Source organism: Ammospiza nelsoni, chromosome Z (genome assembly GCF_027579445.1).
Source record: "Ammospiza nelsoni isolate bAmmNel1 chromosome Z, bAmmNel1.pri, whole genome shotgun sequence".
Taxonomy (NCBI): domain Eukaryota; kingdom Metazoa; phylum Chordata; class Aves; order Passeriformes; family Passerellidae; genus Ammospiza; species Ammospiza nelsoni.
This window is the reverse complement of record NC_080669.1, coordinates 80,212,398-80,228,956: the sequence shown is the minus strand read 5'-3', so window position 1 is coordinate 80,228,956 and position 16,559 is coordinate 80,212,398. Positions and strand designations below refer to the sequence as shown.

The 16,559-nt window shown below is 47.4% G+C and overlaps 1 protein-coding gene across 3 annotated transcripts in view; it reads right to left on the bottom strand.

Annotated features, from left to right (window-relative positions):
* Positions 1 to 3,897: 3,897 nt before the first annotated feature.
* The window catches only part of FAM219A (family with sequence similarity 219 member A), a 93,326-nt gene continuing 80,664 nt past the window's right edge, over positions 3,898 to 16,559 (bottom strand). For 2 of the 3 annotated variants that reach the window (XM_059491842.1, XM_059491840.1), the window contains exons 4-6: positions 14,056 to 14,136; positions 13,689 to 13,743; positions 3,898 to 12,549 (exon numbers count right to left, since the gene is read on the bottom strand). In XM_059491842.1, coding sequence (XP_059347825.1) covers positions 12,391 to 12,549; positions 13,689 to 13,743; positions 14,056 to 14,136 — 295 coding nt within the window. In that variant the 3' untranslated portion in view covers positions 3,898 to 12,390. The remainder of the gene's footprint in view (positions 12,550 to 13,688; positions 13,744 to 14,055; positions 14,137 to 16,559) is intronic. The other variant, XM_059491841.1, reaches the window with a different exon arrangement.

Sequence of the window (16,559 nt, the reverse complement as noted above, 5' to 3'; positions counted from 1 at the left end):
AGACTTTGAGAAAATTCTCTCTGAGGCTCAGGCATAGGGACATATATGGGGAATCCAGTGCTCTCTGTTTATTCTTGTTGTTGCTTGGTTTTAGTTTCTAAACTCAGGAATCTAAGGCCAATCACATGTTTTCTGCAAAGTCTCACACCTAATTTTGGCCCATGGGGATCTGATGCATTAGCAGAATGATGACTGCGCTGGTTGAACAGCATCTTTTCTGCCCTCTGCCCAGGGCTGAAAAAAGCTGCTTCAGCAATAGGGACATCCTAAAGGTAAACATGTGGGGATTAAAAAGTGCTGCCAGACCTGCAGTGGGTGAAGGACAGGGCTGATTACTGCATAACACACAGTGTGGCCAGGGAACAGATTTTTGGTAAGCAGAGCACACAATGACAACAGAAAATACAAAAGCAGCATAAGAAACACTGATGTGGCCCCAAAATCTGGGAGATGCTAGGGTATGTGCAGGGATGCCAGCAGGATTTCAGGTGTTGTACAGTGCCAAGCATGGCTGGAGGAGACCATGCATACAAACAATTGTCCAGGGAATAAATCTGGCTTCCTTAAGGGTCTGTCATAGAGATACCTGGGGATTATGGGGCACCAGGAGTATTCCCCAGGCAGCACTTACTACCAGGGGATATTTATCAGGGGAAGTCACAATCTTCAGGATGTGCAGACATCCCTGGGATAGGAATGGTCTCAGTCCAGGGAAAGAGATGGATGGCCATGGCAAAGCCACGGGCACATACTGACAGAGCATCCCTTTGGCACTGGCAGGAGGACACAAGATGCAAAGAGGGGCTGAACAGATCCACTGCCAGCACCATCAGACCCCAGACCCCATGGAAATGTGTTCTCTGGGACACAGAAGGACAGCTAGCACCCTGGCAGAACTTTTGGAGCTGGACAATCAGTTCATCTCAGGCTGATAGGCAGTGGGATTGATGGCTGATGGTGTTCCTGTAGTTCCCCTGCATTGCCAGAGGAAATACAGGGAGTCCCCATCTCCTCAGTCAGCTGCTTGGGCTGACCCTGGCCCAATGGATTTTGTAATGGGGGCATTGTTAATCCCTACAGACACTAGGGAGTGGGAAGAGACACCCATTCCATGTGGCAACATCTGCCTTCATGGCTGCTGGGACACACGGTGAAATGGGCTACTAGGCAGGATCTAGTGCTGGAAATGCAGCTGGATCTGAGCATCAAGCCACCCTTGGGGGTCATAGCAGTGCTGTGATTCTCTCCCCAAGCTCCCCACTCACCCAGTACCATGGGAGAGAGGATGGAATCACTGGCTCCGCTGCCCCTGCATCCAGGGTGTCCACAGACATTCGAGCACTTTGCCTAGTGGCAGATGGGGTGAGTGCACTGGGTCTGCCAGGAATGGGACAAGCAGAGGTTGGGAAGGGAGTTACAGGATTGTACCAATGTCCTACAGCTGGCAAGCCTGAGAGGGCTGTGTTTCATGGAAGAGAACGGTGCCCTGGTTGGTGGCATGCACTATTTCTGTCCTGCACAGTGGTGATGTCCCTGTCCATGCCCTCTGCTTGCTCCCTCATTACAATGCATGTGGTAACGACGCTGCAGGAGATGAGCTGGTTTGCAGTGAGCTTTGCCTCAGTGCTGCTGATCTTCTTAGCCCGTGAGGGGAAGCTGTGTCCCACAGATGCCCTTGAGTGGCACCTCAGCTCAGGGATTGCTCCTCCTGCAGGACCAGGGCTGGGAGGGATTTTTCAGTGCTCAGAACTCTCCCTAGCCCTTCTCATGGTCCCCTGGCATGGAAGACCCACCAGCTGGAACTCATCTGAGTCTGGGAACTGTGTTACAGCAGCTCTCAAAGTAACCCCATCATCACCAGGTCACACAGTGCCTGGCATGAGCCCTGTCACTGCCTCAGTTTCCCTTCTTCAGCAGATCCTGTGCCTGGCACTCTCTGGATAGGGCTGACATGTCAGAGCTTCTGCTCTGCCAGCTCTAAAAGACCAAAGCTACTGCAGGATGCAGCTCCAGGGGACAAGTCAGCCAGCACATGCTGTGGGGTATCAAACACTCCTGATCGGGGAGCAGGACAATGCCTCACTACAGAGACACAGCGAGGCACGCTCTGAGTGCCACCCTCCTGCATCTGCAACTGGGTAGGTGTAGAAACCCCAAAGTTTCCTCCTCCTGCAGCACTTACCTGTGTTACAAACTTGTTCTGTTTCCAGAGCTCCTGTGGAACCCACTCTTGGATGGTCCTTCTGACAGTGCACAGCGAGCAGTAAGAGTTGGGGCAAGTGCTGCTGGGGGTCCTGTGCTTTTTAAAGAGGAACATGTAGCCTGCTGGGACAGGTGTGTGTTGGCACTTGCAGCCCAGGGTGATGTTCATGTGGGCAGTGATGCCATAGAATGGGAGCACTGGGATTTGGTGCCTTTCTCTCAGTCCCATGGCCATGCTCCCTGACTGCAATTCCTGCCTACATCCCTCTTGGGCCATACCCTCCTTGTTTTGTCTTGGCTCCCAGCTCCCTCCCCTCCTGCCAGCAGCTACCTTACAATGGTAGGAAATAGTTTCAGCTGGTCCTAGTCAAGATAATTTTGGGAGCTGCAGGAGCAGTGATTGTGGCTTTTCAAGCCCCTTTCTCCTGTATTTCCTTGGAAATCCTACAGCAATCCAGCTGCAGACAGAGACCCCCACACCAGTGCCACTAATGACTGTGTCACAGCACCAGCACAGCTGTCCCAGCCTGATGAGGTAGCCAGGGAAATTATTGCCTGCTCTGTTTCCCCTTTTTAATTAAAAGCTGGATTTGGGTGATCCTGTGTTGAGCCTTGTTTGCTGTTCCATCCAAGAAATGGTCTCTGCAATCAAAGAGAGCAATCCTCACCCATCTCAGTGCAGAGGCAGCTGGCTCATGCCAGGGTGGGAATGGCATGAACTGAGTTTGCTTTCTCCAGAGCTGGGGAGCTGAGCAGAGATGCCCCTGCAGGGATGGGGACAAGCCAAGCCCTGCTCTGGCCTGGCCTGTGACACTGTGCCCACTCAGAGCCCTGCTGTGCTCTCTGTTCCAGCCCCTCTGCTGCTTCAGTTTGGCAGACCCACACCCATCTTGGCAGGGGAGATGCCGACCTGTGCCCCTGAAGGGCTGCAGATCCCTGCCTGGTTTGCTGCTGGACAACCTGGAACACCTGAGCGGGTCCCAGCAAAAGTGAATTATGTGTCCTTAGAGAAGAAGAAAACAAGCTGCCCTTGATTTTCACACCCTACTGGTCTCTGCTGGGCCAGGTTTAGGCTTTCCATCAGCCCCATTCCCTGCAGGGAGTCAGTGGACACTGCAGTGTCTTGGAGCAAGCCAGGTCACAGGTCTCGGAGCACCACTGTGCAGAGGTGGAACCCAAGCCTCTCAGCTGTGGGGGTACTAATCCTGCAACGGATTTGTTGCCAGCATGATCCACTGGCCTCCATGGCTGTCCTCTATCCCTGGTGGTCCACAGGTTTTCCAGCTGCTGGTATTGGACTTTAAAATCAGGGCTTGGCTCCTGTGCCAACAGCTTAGAGGGGCAGAATAGCTGCAGGGCTGGAGAAAAGGTTATTTCACCCATTGGTGTCATACAGATGCACCAGTTCTTTCTGCTTCTTGCTGACCAGATGCAGGAGCTGGGTGCAGCCTTGTGTGCCTTCCTGCTGCCCTGGGGACTCATGTTTCCCAAACGTTGGTGGCCAGTCCTGGAATATTTACCTCTGCCATTCACACAGGTCACAGCAGCTGCTGCTTCTGGGACCAAGCAGGCCATGGAGTGAAGGCTGCACCCCTGGTTTCAGCATCTGCAACTGCTGGGGGCTCAGAGGAGCTGGTGCAGTCCACACTCCCTTGCTGTGGTTTGCTCCAATGAAAAAAAAGGCTGTCAGGCTGGTTTTCATATGTATGCTTTTTAATATCATTAATTCCGTTACACTACACACAACCAGTAACAATGATAAATACTGCAATGGAAATGTTAAAAAAAAATACTATACACGTTTTTCATGTTTTTGAAAAAAAACCCCACGTTTTAAAATAAATTAATGCATAAAACTGATGGTAGAAAAGAGAAAACCCAAAACAAACCATAACACAACTGATTTGTTTAAGGCAATACTCTACACAGACGGGAACAAAAGTACAACAGTGTGCTACATGATCTGAATGGGAAAAAAGGGAACAAAAGAAAACCCATACAGGATGCAGACTGATGCTTTGGAAGTGAGAAAACTCCCAAAACCAGATAAAAAAAAACAATGGCCAAGTTAAGTGCAGCATTAATACACTCTGCATGTCAAATGATTAGCAGGTTTCTAACAAGGACTAAGGTCAAGCTACAACAAATTTATCTTCCTAATTAAAAGGTTATTCAGGTCAAACCCTACATTTAACTCTATTTGTGATTGGCTGTTTCAGCTATATTTCACTATATGCAAGGACAGCCAGAAATTCATCTGCTCTTGAGATTAACACAAAGGTTGGGAGGTCTCCTGTCCTGAAATGTATTTCCATTACATAAATCCAAAAAGGATCTTGCTTTTGGTGACCTTGAAATACGTCCCACCACCCCTTCCCCTGGGGCACCAGGCACCACATGGGGAATGGAGACCAGGAAGGCATTTGCTCAGGCTGATTTTTTTTCCCATGCTGAGGACACAAAATGGAAGTGCAGATTTGTTCTGGACTTGGAGGAGTGATGTTTTTCTGTCTGCCAGAAGTGTCCATCTGGAGCCTGCTGAAAGTACTTTGCCAGCATGGGAGAAACCCATCCTGTACACAGGCTCTGGCTACAGCCATGACATTTCCTATTAAGGCTGGTGCAGAGCTCCACACCTGCCTGGACAGCCAGTGAACCCCAATTATTAATGCAGCCCAGAACTTGGCCACTGGAAGATGGACAATAATTTTAATGCCAAAAAAATCCCTCTTTCCCTCAAAAAAGAAAAGAAAAGGGACAGTAGCCACTTTCTGCCAACTTCCTTGGGTGGATCCCCATCAGCTGCCACCCATTCAAGATCGGCAGTGCCAGATCTCACCAGCATTGACCCAGTACATTCCCAGTAAGGTGCATGTCTGCAAGGTGCTGCTGGGGGCAAAGAAACTTCCTGGGACATGACCAGAGCCCCCTGTACTGCCCTGCTAGAGTGCATGGGAAGGAAGCCATGAAACACAAGGAAAAAAACCCAACTGGAGTTACTAGACTTGTGAAGGCCAACAACTGTCCGGGTTGCCTTGGGTTTGGGTGAGAAGGGGGGATGCAGAACTGGGCTGAGAATCACTTTGGTGCAACTGCCTCTGATGCTCATCACTAGTGCATGGGGCAGGGGGAAGAAAGGCGACGGCTGCTTTGAGAAAAGGGGAGTGGAAGGAGGACGTGTGTGCAATATAACAAGGCTTGCAATTCTAGGACTAACCACTGGACACGTATACCGAAGATTACTTGTGACAACTAGCTATCCTTCTACTGCGGTTGCTCCTTCCCCCATTTTCTGGTCTGATTCTTCTTCAGTTTGGGAAGCCATGGCTGTTTGGCATGATGGCCAGTGCTGACCCTACCACCCCAGTCCTTGCCCAGCTCATGGGGTGACTCTGCTACAGGTTGGACAATGAGGTCTGGAAATCATGTCAGGCACAGACCGGCTCTGCACGCGAGCCAGCACCTGCTTTCAGACCCTTCAGAAACTTATTTAAAGGCAGCTCATCTCCCTTATTAAACTGAAGGTTCAATAACCTCTGTGGAAGGAGTAAAAAGGGTTTAAAAAGTGCAAAAAGGGGAGGGGAAAAACCCAACTTTCTGAATTGTCTCCCCCACAAAGACTTCATCCTCCACCAGAGTCTTTCTCCCGGCAGAACTACAGCCCCACCAGTATCTCACAGCACCCTGCCCCAGTGCAGCAAAAGCAGAGCCAACAGGCTCCCCACTAAGGCCTCTGCTGCAGGACTCCAGCCCACACCAGGAGCACGTGGGTTGGCAGGTCTGGGACCACAGACCTGGACCCATAGCACTGAGGCCAGGAGGGTGAAGGCATCCGGCTTGGCGGGCTGCATCTCACCAGGTTTTGCACGAACCTGGTGAATCCTCAGCCCCACAGCCTTCATGTGGGTGAAGAGAAATCCCAGCCTCCTTTCTGATTCTCACCCCGTCTGTTCATGGACCTACAGCTGGCCTGACTTTTGCTTGGGGTTCGTCTTGGGACAGAGGCAGCCACAAGTTGAACACAGCTGCTACTGCAGCTTCTCCATGCAAAGAAATGGAACAAATAAATGTGTGAACTGGGGGTGGACATGAAGATCTGTCATGAAGAGTGCTTGCCCAAGTTTTTCATCTCTTTCCATGTGTCTATATTATATCTCTCAACAAACTGTGTCTCCCAAATCATGGAGGCTTGAGGAAGGTGGGTACCAAATGGAGTTGCAGCTTATTGAGGTTGCAAAGGCAGAAAGGCAGCCTGGGTGAAGAGCAGTGCTTCCCAGGAGCACACCTGGTACACCTGCATGGGCAGCTAGGGGAGAAATGCTGCTCTGGGAGGGTAAATATCTTAGCAGCAATGAGACATAGGATGGCCTTCCAGTGGCCTTTTCCTAGTGCCTACTGCTTTCAAGTAAGCACCAGGGAAAGCTGCAACCTGCTCTGTGACATGGTTTGCTGCATGCTTGCGTGGGCCATGGGGCTGTGCTCTGTGTGATCTCAGTCAGTCCCAGCCTCTGCCTCCCCAGCAAGCTGTCAAAGATGTGCTCAGACAGGCAGTGTTCAGCTGCTGTCATCCTGGGACTGCCAACAATGTCAAGTGGGGCAAAGGAAGGGAAGTAGCTGTAATTTTTGGGAAGCAATGCAGCAGCTCAGCTGCATAATACAGGAAGTTAAAATATGGACCACAACCCCTATGAGAAACCTCCACTGACCTCCTGCAGATAATCCCAGCCACAAAATCTCTCTTTATGCTAAATTCCTGGCCCTTCTGCTTCAGGTCTTGTGTGGTTCTGTAACAAAGGTGGGTTTGTCTGATGAGGTGCAGTTTGGAGCAATCCCTCTCACAGCTGAGCCTTGAAAGGAATAGACAAGTATGCCTAGAGGTGAAAAGCAGCTTAAAATGAAGACCTTTCCATGCCTTCCCAGCTAGCCCTGTGGCACTGCTCCTCTATGCAGACATTGCTTTTGAGCATGCAGCCCAAGCTTGCTGAGCCAAGCAGCAGCCAGGTGCCAAAGCCTATGGCATTCTAGGTAAGAGTGGCAGTACCCCATGTGGGTGTGAAGTGAGAATCGAAAAGCAAAGGATGAGCCCAGACAGAACCACCAGTCTAAAGGCTAAGATGATCATATGGTTACTAAAAGCAAGAGCATGAAACTGCCATAGGAATATCCCAAAAATGAGTGTTTCAATCCTCTGTTCTCCTTTGTGACTACTTGCCATCCCAAGCTGCACTCCTAAATTCCTTAATTCTGCTATCAGTGGATGCTGCTGTTGGGTCATCACATCTTTGTACATGTTCCCTCTGGGAGCAGGCAAACTCAGAAGCCAGCTGTGCAAGAGTCAGCTGCCAAGTAACTGGATAACACATCCTTGACAAACATCTTTCTCCAAAGATGTTTAACCTTTGTACTAACCTCCACCCTGCTGCATTCTGGCATGCGTGAGGAACATCAGAAGATGGTAAAGAGAGGGAAAGCAGAGTAGTACTTTGAAAACAGGAATTAAATTTCTAAAGCATTATATTTACATCCTTCTTGCAGAACTGTCCTATCAATGGTGCCTCTCACACTTGACAGTATCCATGCAGGATGGTGGCAGCACTTTGGGAAGGCAGGTTTCTCCCATGTGCCCCAGAAGGGAATTGACATCAAGATGGGATGTGACTTGCCTGAGGTTAGAGCAAAAACGTACAGCAGCAAAGACCTAAGATCTCATTTTTATGTGCTTTAAGAGTCCAGCAGACCCACCAGGGCTGTAGCTGGCTGCAGTGCCATCTTAGGGACAGGATGTTTCTGGGATGTACATCTGAAAGCAAGCTTTGCTCCCTGCTGGCATCAGCACTGCACTGAGACAGATCAACTTGGACAACTGGGATCTGCCCAAGGCCACAACAGCACTTGGCAATCTTTCCAGTTATTGCTTGTTTTCCTCTTCCTGTCTTCCATCTGTTGCCCAGCTGGGTCCTTCCTTTCTTCAAAAGCATCTTCATTTTCTGTTGAGTCACACACAGGGCGCTGCATTTTTCAAGCCTCCTGCATTCTCCTGCACAGCCTGCAGGCCAGCCCAGGATCAGACTGTGCATGGAAAGGGAAGGATCCTGCTCAGGATTGCAGACCTGTGTGTCAGCCAGTGAACCACTGAACACAGTGGGTGCCTCCTTTGGGACAAGAGATGGTGAAACAAACCAGAAGGAGCTGAGTCCCTCTTGTCTGTGGGGGAAGCTGTCCTGAAGTTCCTCTCAAAGTCCATGCAGCAGGAATGGTCACCTGGTTTTGCAGTTGCAAGGCATTTGCAGGCAGGACAGCCAGGAGAGCACAGCAGATCCAATGGCCAAGCACACATGTTAGGGACAGACATGCAGCAATGTCAGATATCACCCAGTGGCTCTTCCAAGGGCTCACTTCAAGATGTGTCTGGTAAGATATCAAATGAGCCTTCAGAATGGGCATCAGCCTCCTTTCAGCTGAGGTTTATGTACAAACACATGAACACACTATCTATAGACCTCCCTCAAGACTAGGAGGATGTTCCTCCTCCCAAAGACATCTGGAAATGTGGTGTTTGCAGACAAGAGAGATGGAACAGAGTGCTGTTTGCAATGGTAATTTAGGTAGACAGCAATGCAGCATTTCATACTCCATGGTGTTCCTCCCCTTGGTTTTCTGTACAACTTTGGATTGAAAATGTGGCCTGAGAGGGCCATCTTGTTTGGTGCAAAGACTGGAGGAAGGAACAATTTTCTTTCTTGCATGCCATCTGCATTTAGGAGAGCACCCAGCAGCTCTGTAGATTTTGTAGAAATGTTGTCACTTAGTCTGTGCTCTTGCCCTCTGCCTTTTTCTGGCCCTGATAGCAGAGACTGGTCCAAGGATAGCAGTGCCAGGACAGCCATCTATCTCCACACCTTCCCAGGAAATCACCTCAGCATAAAATCCAACAAGGTTTGCTTGAGCAGAGAGGCTGGATCAGATGACCCCACTGTGGCCCCTTACAGCCTTATCTATTCTGTGACTCTGAGGGCATTTGGAAAACCTGCTGGCTGAAGCAAAGGTCTGAATGTGAGGCCAGACAGGGGGATTGATATCTGTGGTTGATACATACCAATGGGCAGTCCTCAATATTCCATAATGAGCCAACAAACATGCTGCATGGTCATAATCTGCTGAAGGGGCTGCAGTTCAGAAGCGTTAGTGTTCAGTTTTCTATGACAGCCACATGTGCATTGCCTTAAGCCACTCAGCCTTTCTAATAACGACCCTACACAGGTAACTACTTTTCCCCACCCTTTCTACATTATTCCCCTAGTAAAATATATGAACACAAAGCATAGAGAGGAGAAGCCAAAAAATTGCCATTTTATGGTCCTGTACTGTCATGCCAAACCAACTATTTCTACAACCAACTCCTTCTGTGCAAAGGCAAAAATGCTTGAGTTGTGCTTCGGTTTGTATTTGGAGGAAGCACCAAGTGGAACGTCTGAATTAATCTCCCTCCCTCCCTAAAGGGCTGTGCTAGAAGCAGATGCACATCACAAAATGCAAAGGGCTGATGGCAGTTGCAGGGCTGGGGAATGTCTCAGGGCACATGGCAGGCAAAAACCAGCAACAGGGGCAATAAAAGGACTTGGTAATGGTGCCATGGGACAGTGGGTGTCATACAACCCCTCCGGTTGGAAAAGACCTTTAAGATCATAGAATCCAACTGTTAATCCAGCACTGCCAAGTCCCCTAAGTCTGTCCCTCAGAGGAAAGGTGTTAACCCTGAGAGATAAGAGTAACAGCAAGCCTCATTCTATCCTAGACTGAACAGGACAGTGCTTGGCTATAGCTGGACTCGGTGATCTTAAGGGCGTTTTTGAACCTGGATGATGGCATGATTCTATGATGGCAGCATGATGGAGACCTGTGGGGTGTTCAGCCCTCAGTGGCTGGCCCAGGTGAAGGGATGGCTTGTTGCTCTAGCAGGCACTCTGAAATGCTCTGAGCTCCTGAGCAAGGGCTGTGGGAAAGGCTGAGGTGTGCAGCCTGGCTGGAAGGCACAGAGACTGACCCAGGAGGATAAATGTGATGAAGACATTCCATGATACCAGTGCTGAACTGCAAAGTCCCTCTCCAGAAGAGTGAAGATTTGAAGAGCATTGGTCATGTCCTATAGGATTTGGTTTGACCATGGTATTTCTATTATGTTTTGACAACATTCCCCATTAAAAAAGACTCCTTAAGGAATGTTTTTCCCTTTAATCTTTTTCTGTACTCTCTACTTCCCTCACTTCTGGACAACCTCGTACCTGAGTTGTATTTTGGAAATATTCCCCCTTAGCAGCACTACCAGGTAGTGAGAAAAGGAGATGAATTCACTTGAGGAACACTATCCCCACAAGAGTTGGCAAGTTAACCATCACTTCTGTATGAAGAGGCAGGGATGCTCAGCAAGCAGCACCATTCAAGTCCTCTTTCTATGGCCTGGAACCAGAGTGGCAGCATGTTTTTTAGGCAGAGGGGACAAGCACAGCTTTAAAAGTTGTCAACAACATCTAGTAAATAAGCCTGGGAATCTTGTGTGCCTGCTCTTTCACTCACACTGTGGCTGGTATCAAGTTTTGCACTGCACAGAGTAAATCTCCAGGATGTTAAAAAAATCTCCTGCTAATTAAGACTTCTTAAAGACTCAGCTCACTTCATATAGATTTCAGATGGGGAATCCGTCTGTTGTGGTGCAGCTCAGGCTCTGCTTTGTGACTCAGGAATTCTGATGGGAAGCTCAGAACTGCCCTAATTTTTTTTCCTTTCCTAGCCTACAAAGCAGGTGATGACCCAAGGCAGGTGGTCCTTCCTCCTGAAAGGCCAGGGAAACACAAGAATTGTGCCTGTGGCAAAAGATTTCAACACCAAGAAAAATGCCAGCCCATCCCTTGCATATGCTGCAGTCAGGGAGAGGACATGTTTCCTAATTCCAGAAGTGATTCTGCATTAAAAACAATCTGCTGGTGAGCTGGGAGCTCAGACCAGCAACCTAATGTAACAGGTTTCCTAATTTTGCAGCACCAACTGCTCCTGACCTGGTACCATGTCTGGCTCACAATGGGGCAGACAGGGGGTGAACAGCAGTTTCCTCTCATGGGCATCTTTCAGCTGAAGCTGTTCATAACTCTGCTGCTGCTGAAAATTCCTCTCAAGTCTGACCCCACCACACTGATGACTTCAGCATTAACGAGTTTCTCCCACAAGCACCCAGAGACACAGTGTCAAGAGAATATCAAGAGTCAAGCACTCTTAAAATGTGCTGTCTTCAACTAGCTTTTCCAGCACTGTTGTTCAGCACATCTCAAGTCCTGACTCATGCAGGATTAATTTCTTCTCAGTTGAACAAAATTTAAGATTTTTGGAAAGAGATGGATTGCACAGGGATTAAATACAGGCTGAAGTCAGAATACGTGACTGAACTGAAGTCACAAGTATGGTTGGTATTCCTGGGCAATGAGCAAGTCCTTGAAGTGCATGAGTGGATTGCAGATTGAACCTGATGTGTTTGGTGGTAATTTAATGTGGCGCTAAGGGTAGATTGCATTGGCTAAGTGACACAACAGCTCTAGCTAGTACTGACTCACAGTGAGATGTCAGCTACTTGTCCCTTTTGCAGGTGAATGAATTGTGTCATGCTAGTCCTGGCTAGCCTTGCCATAAGAAAGGATGCCCTGGTCCGTCCCCATTCCTGTGCCCCAGTTATAATATTGTTTTGGTTATGCGAATGAAACAGGTTTAGTGAATGAATTAAGAACTGACTTCCTCTCATTGGTAAAACACTTTGATACCTCCAACTTGCCCTAATCTTTCAAATGGATCGGTTTCAGTGGGCAGGATTACCTGAAGTCCCATCTGACCTTTCCCATTCTGGAAAAAGACACTTTACAAAATATCCCCAGTGCCTAAACAAACCAAGGAGGTATCTCTGGACCCCTCTGCATTCGCTCTCCAGACCAGTAAGCTCTGCCAGGCACTGCCTGGCACATTGAGCAACTTCTCTTTTGTTTTACCATAGTTTAAAATAAGTTATCAACCAATCATAAAATGAATTTTTTGGTTTCTCCTGGCTCCATGAACACAAAGAGGTGCACGTCCTACCATAGGAGGAAGCAATGGCTGTTAAGTTTTACAGTTATAGTGGAAAGCACTGATCACAGCCTGCCGGCCTCACTACTGGATGTGACAGGCGGTGGAGGAGGTGGCTTGGCAACACATGCAGGTGGGGTTGACAGATTTAGGGGGGATTAGGTCGAGGTCCTCGTCATCCGGGATCTCATCTAACCGGTACCCATCCTTTAGCAGCTGGATGTTCAAGTCTTGGTTGATCTGCTACAGACAAAGAGACAAACAGTCAAACACTTGGGACTTCTTACTTCTGGTGGTCAGAAGATGAAGGATTCATCCATCATTCCCTTATTTGGGAATGTATTTCCCCATCGTTAACAATTGCCCCACAGTCCTAGATTTGACCTCAGGTGAGGGGAGGAATATCCTCCAGAGTAGGAATACCTAGAGTGAGATAAACTATTTTGTAATGGAATAATTTTTCCCTAAGGACAAGCCCTCAGTTAAAGTAATGCAATAATATTATTAACTGGCAGATGGGCAGTCCCCCCTCTCAGTCTGGGGCACACTATAGCAGTGAAACGATGGTAAAGTTTGGCTCCGTGATCTCAGGTTCAAGTGCTGTCTGACTGGATCTATATAAACAACACTTAGTCAGGGCACAGAAACAGCTCAGATCATCTGACATGGTCACTGCTCTTGGCTGTTTCCCAGGGTTTCAGAGGTATTTTATCCAAGGAAGAGATACAAGGGGCAAGAGTTCTGAGCAGTTTGTGGGCAGAATGGCTGCTCAGCCCCTGGATACAAAATCCTGCAAAAGCAGTAGCCAGAGGCTTCTTACAAGAGGCCAAGCAACAAATTCATGAGAGAGTACAGGAATTTACTCAGAAACAATGCAGAGGGACTAACAAGCCAGAGCTTCCTGCCTTTTCTCTTTGAAAGGGCAAGAGTTCATATCTGCAAGTCCTCCCTGGAATTTCTGCTTGCTCCAAGTAAACACACACTGGGTGACCCTGACCACTCCAGTAACTGGAAATCACAGCACACCCTTAGATCCTGTATTTGTGTCCTTGGCATGTGTACAGTTGCTGAGCTGCCATGGCAGTCAAGATGATGCTTTTGCACCTCATGGGTCACTGCAGGACTAGGCAGAATGAGGGAAAGTTTGAGTGAAACCAAAGGTAGCTGTGAAAACTGCTGATAGGCAGATCTCTGCATCATCACCAGGGAAGAAAGCAACATGACACAGTTTCTGCCATGGCCCCTTCCAGACTCACGGAGTCTATACCGCTACTAAATTTGTTGTGTGGCCATTTCTGCCTGTGCAAGGACTCTATAAGCAATTTCTGGCTGTTCTGTTACTTGTATTCATGGCAAGGATGGCCGGAGAGAGTATAACTCACCTCAGCTGATGAGTATCCCGAGGAGGAATATCTGGACATATCGAAGTCATCATCACTGCAGGGAAGTACAAGTACAGTGAAGAAGGAATTGGTTAGATGAGACCTGTACTCCCCACTTAGTCCTATCTTTCTTGTGCCATGAAACTGTTCTTCAGGCACAGAGAAGCTACATCAAGGGAGCCTGTAGAGCAGCTTTCATCTGTGACCCTCAGATCTTTTCTCACAGCTCTTCTCCCTTGTTCTTACACAGAGACCCACCATGGCATAGGTCAGAGGGAACAGTGGAGGGAAGAATGTGAGTGCTGCCCTCTGTCATGAAAACCCACTTAAGCTGTCATGTATATCACATTTTTAACCTTTTGCATACCTGTCTGTATCCAGGGCTACCAGGGGCTTTTCATCTGGACTCTGGTCTAGCGACGAGTAGCCCTTGTTGGGAACAACGAGCCTGAAATAATTAAATGTTGTCCATTAACCACACAGTAAAGCTCAGAACCACACACTGCCTAGGGTAAAGCTGTATGATAGTTGGCTTTCCCCATTCCACCTCTTTGCAAGCCCCCACTTATTAGTGAAGATGTCTAAATGGGTGCAATTCAGAGGGAGCAAGATGTATCTCTGGGTAGCCTACAGTGGTTTCACAGGGATTAACACTGGGCATGCCCTAGGAACATACCCCTTCCTGGAAGAAAAAAAACAACATTGGGACATTCTGTACTTCATTCTGGTAAACCTGTTTGGCTAGCATTGCCTGTCATATCAGATTGCTCATTTTCTTGTTGCTTGTTTTTTTCCTGGCAAGGGCACCTGACACCAGCAGTAAGCACATAGGAGAAGGAGGCGAGGGGAAGCCAGAGGCCAGAGTGATCCCACTATTCTGCTGTTGGACATCAGGGATATTATGTGGTGCCTCTTTCTGAATCCCTATCCAGGCCTCTGGCAACACAACACTTCTGAGGTCTCAGTACTAAATTTAGTAATATTAGAAACCTGAGCTGGTGTGACCAGCATAAGAAACCAGTCAGAGCAGCACTTTTTAAATTCCAGTTTTTTGCTATGACTTTCAGTTAATCAGAAATGTTACAAAGGCTGAGGATGACTCTGCACCTTTAGCTGCCCGGGAGAGTTTGTGAAATGGAGTGCAGGCTTCAGAACTTCTAGGATAAGAAAAATGTGTTAATACAATAATATCTTGTTCACAATGAAGTCCTTTCATCAAAAAAAATGCAAAAATAATTTGGTTCACAATTAAAATAAGATTAACTAAACCAACAAATGCAGTATGATTCTTTGTTCAGCAAGTAAGAACCTCAGGAGTGACAAAAATCTTCTCTTTCAGTAAGTCAACCACTTTCTTCCAAGTGGTTTTTAACAGCACACCATGATGCACAATAATGCTTCACTAAGAGTTTAAGAAATCTAAAGTATGTAAAGTAAAGTATCTAAAGTATCTAAAATCATAAATCTAAGTATGATAATCCATCTCATCCATGCTCCAACTACTCTCTAACTACCTGAAATGTTTTTCTGCTCCTGCACAGATAATTGCAGCAAGCCATTAACAATTTTAGAAATAAGAAGTCCTGGCAAGCACCGTCAGTGGTCAGGCTCAGGAAGAGTAAGATATATCAAATCCTATAACAAAGCAGATACATAGGTTCACAATTAGTTATATTTTCTTACTGTGTTCACTGAAACATAAATTAAATAAATTAATTTAAAACCTGATGCAGAATTTCCAAACTGCTGCACCACAGGACTGGAGAAAATGGGATCCACTTGCAAAATTCAGTAGCCCTTCTCACAGAAATGGGACAGTCCTTCTGCTCCTGAGGTATGAAGGCAGGAAGTCAAGAAGCAAAGACGTCTGGAGCTGAAGCTGAGATTTGGCAGCACAAGCCTGCCCATACAGATACCAGAAGTACTGACTCCCATTTTCACTCTCCAGTTTTCCAGTCCCTGCTCCATATATATTCACTGACAGTTGTTATTAAATCATCAGTGAACAAAGCATTCTCAGGTGATCTAGGAGCAGAACACTGTGGTGATATTTACTTGATGAAAAAAACCTCCCACTACATCTTCTTAAGAAGTGTCTGTTTTCTTAATAACAAAAAACTTTAATTTAACTGCTGCAGACAAAAATTGTTACAGTGTCTCTGCCTCTGATTTAAGTATTTCCCTCACATCCTGATTGCCCTTGTCTTCACTTCCCACTGTCCTTGGAATAAAGTCGGGTAGCAGTGGTAGCTGCTTTTGTCTGCAGCTGCCCTGGTATAAGCTTCTTTGTCTTTGTGTTTTTGCTCACTTGAAGCCACACAGGTTGGACCATAATGTCCAAGTTTAGGTTACCTTGAGCGGACTGTAGCACTCAGCTGTATTCAAGTGGTGTGGATGGTGTTGTGGGCTCTATCTAAACTCATAGGAAGAGCATCACCCCTACCTCGTTTACATTTAATTTGATTTTAGGGAGACTGAGAGTGTTATGGATCCAATTACTCTCACCTGTAAGGCTGGCTGCACCCTTGTCCCAGAAGAGGACTGAATGGTGAAGGCAACCTTGTACTAGAGGTTGGATGTCAGAAATCCACAGGGATAATACAAAATAACAGAGGCCTTGGGGAAGAAGGAGGAGGTGGAGTAGAGAGTAGGAGAGGCAAAGCACAAAGGAAGACATATTTGATGAGAAGAGCAGAACTATGAAAAAGGGGGAAATGGTTTTAGCTTAATTATCCTGCAGAGACCTGAGGAAGCCAACAGTTCAGATTTAAAAAATAATCTGGAAATTTTGCAGTGTGTCCTCCTGGAATATTTCCCATTATACTGTTACCCTGTGAAAACCTGCTTGAACAAGCTTGTGGCATTTCTGCC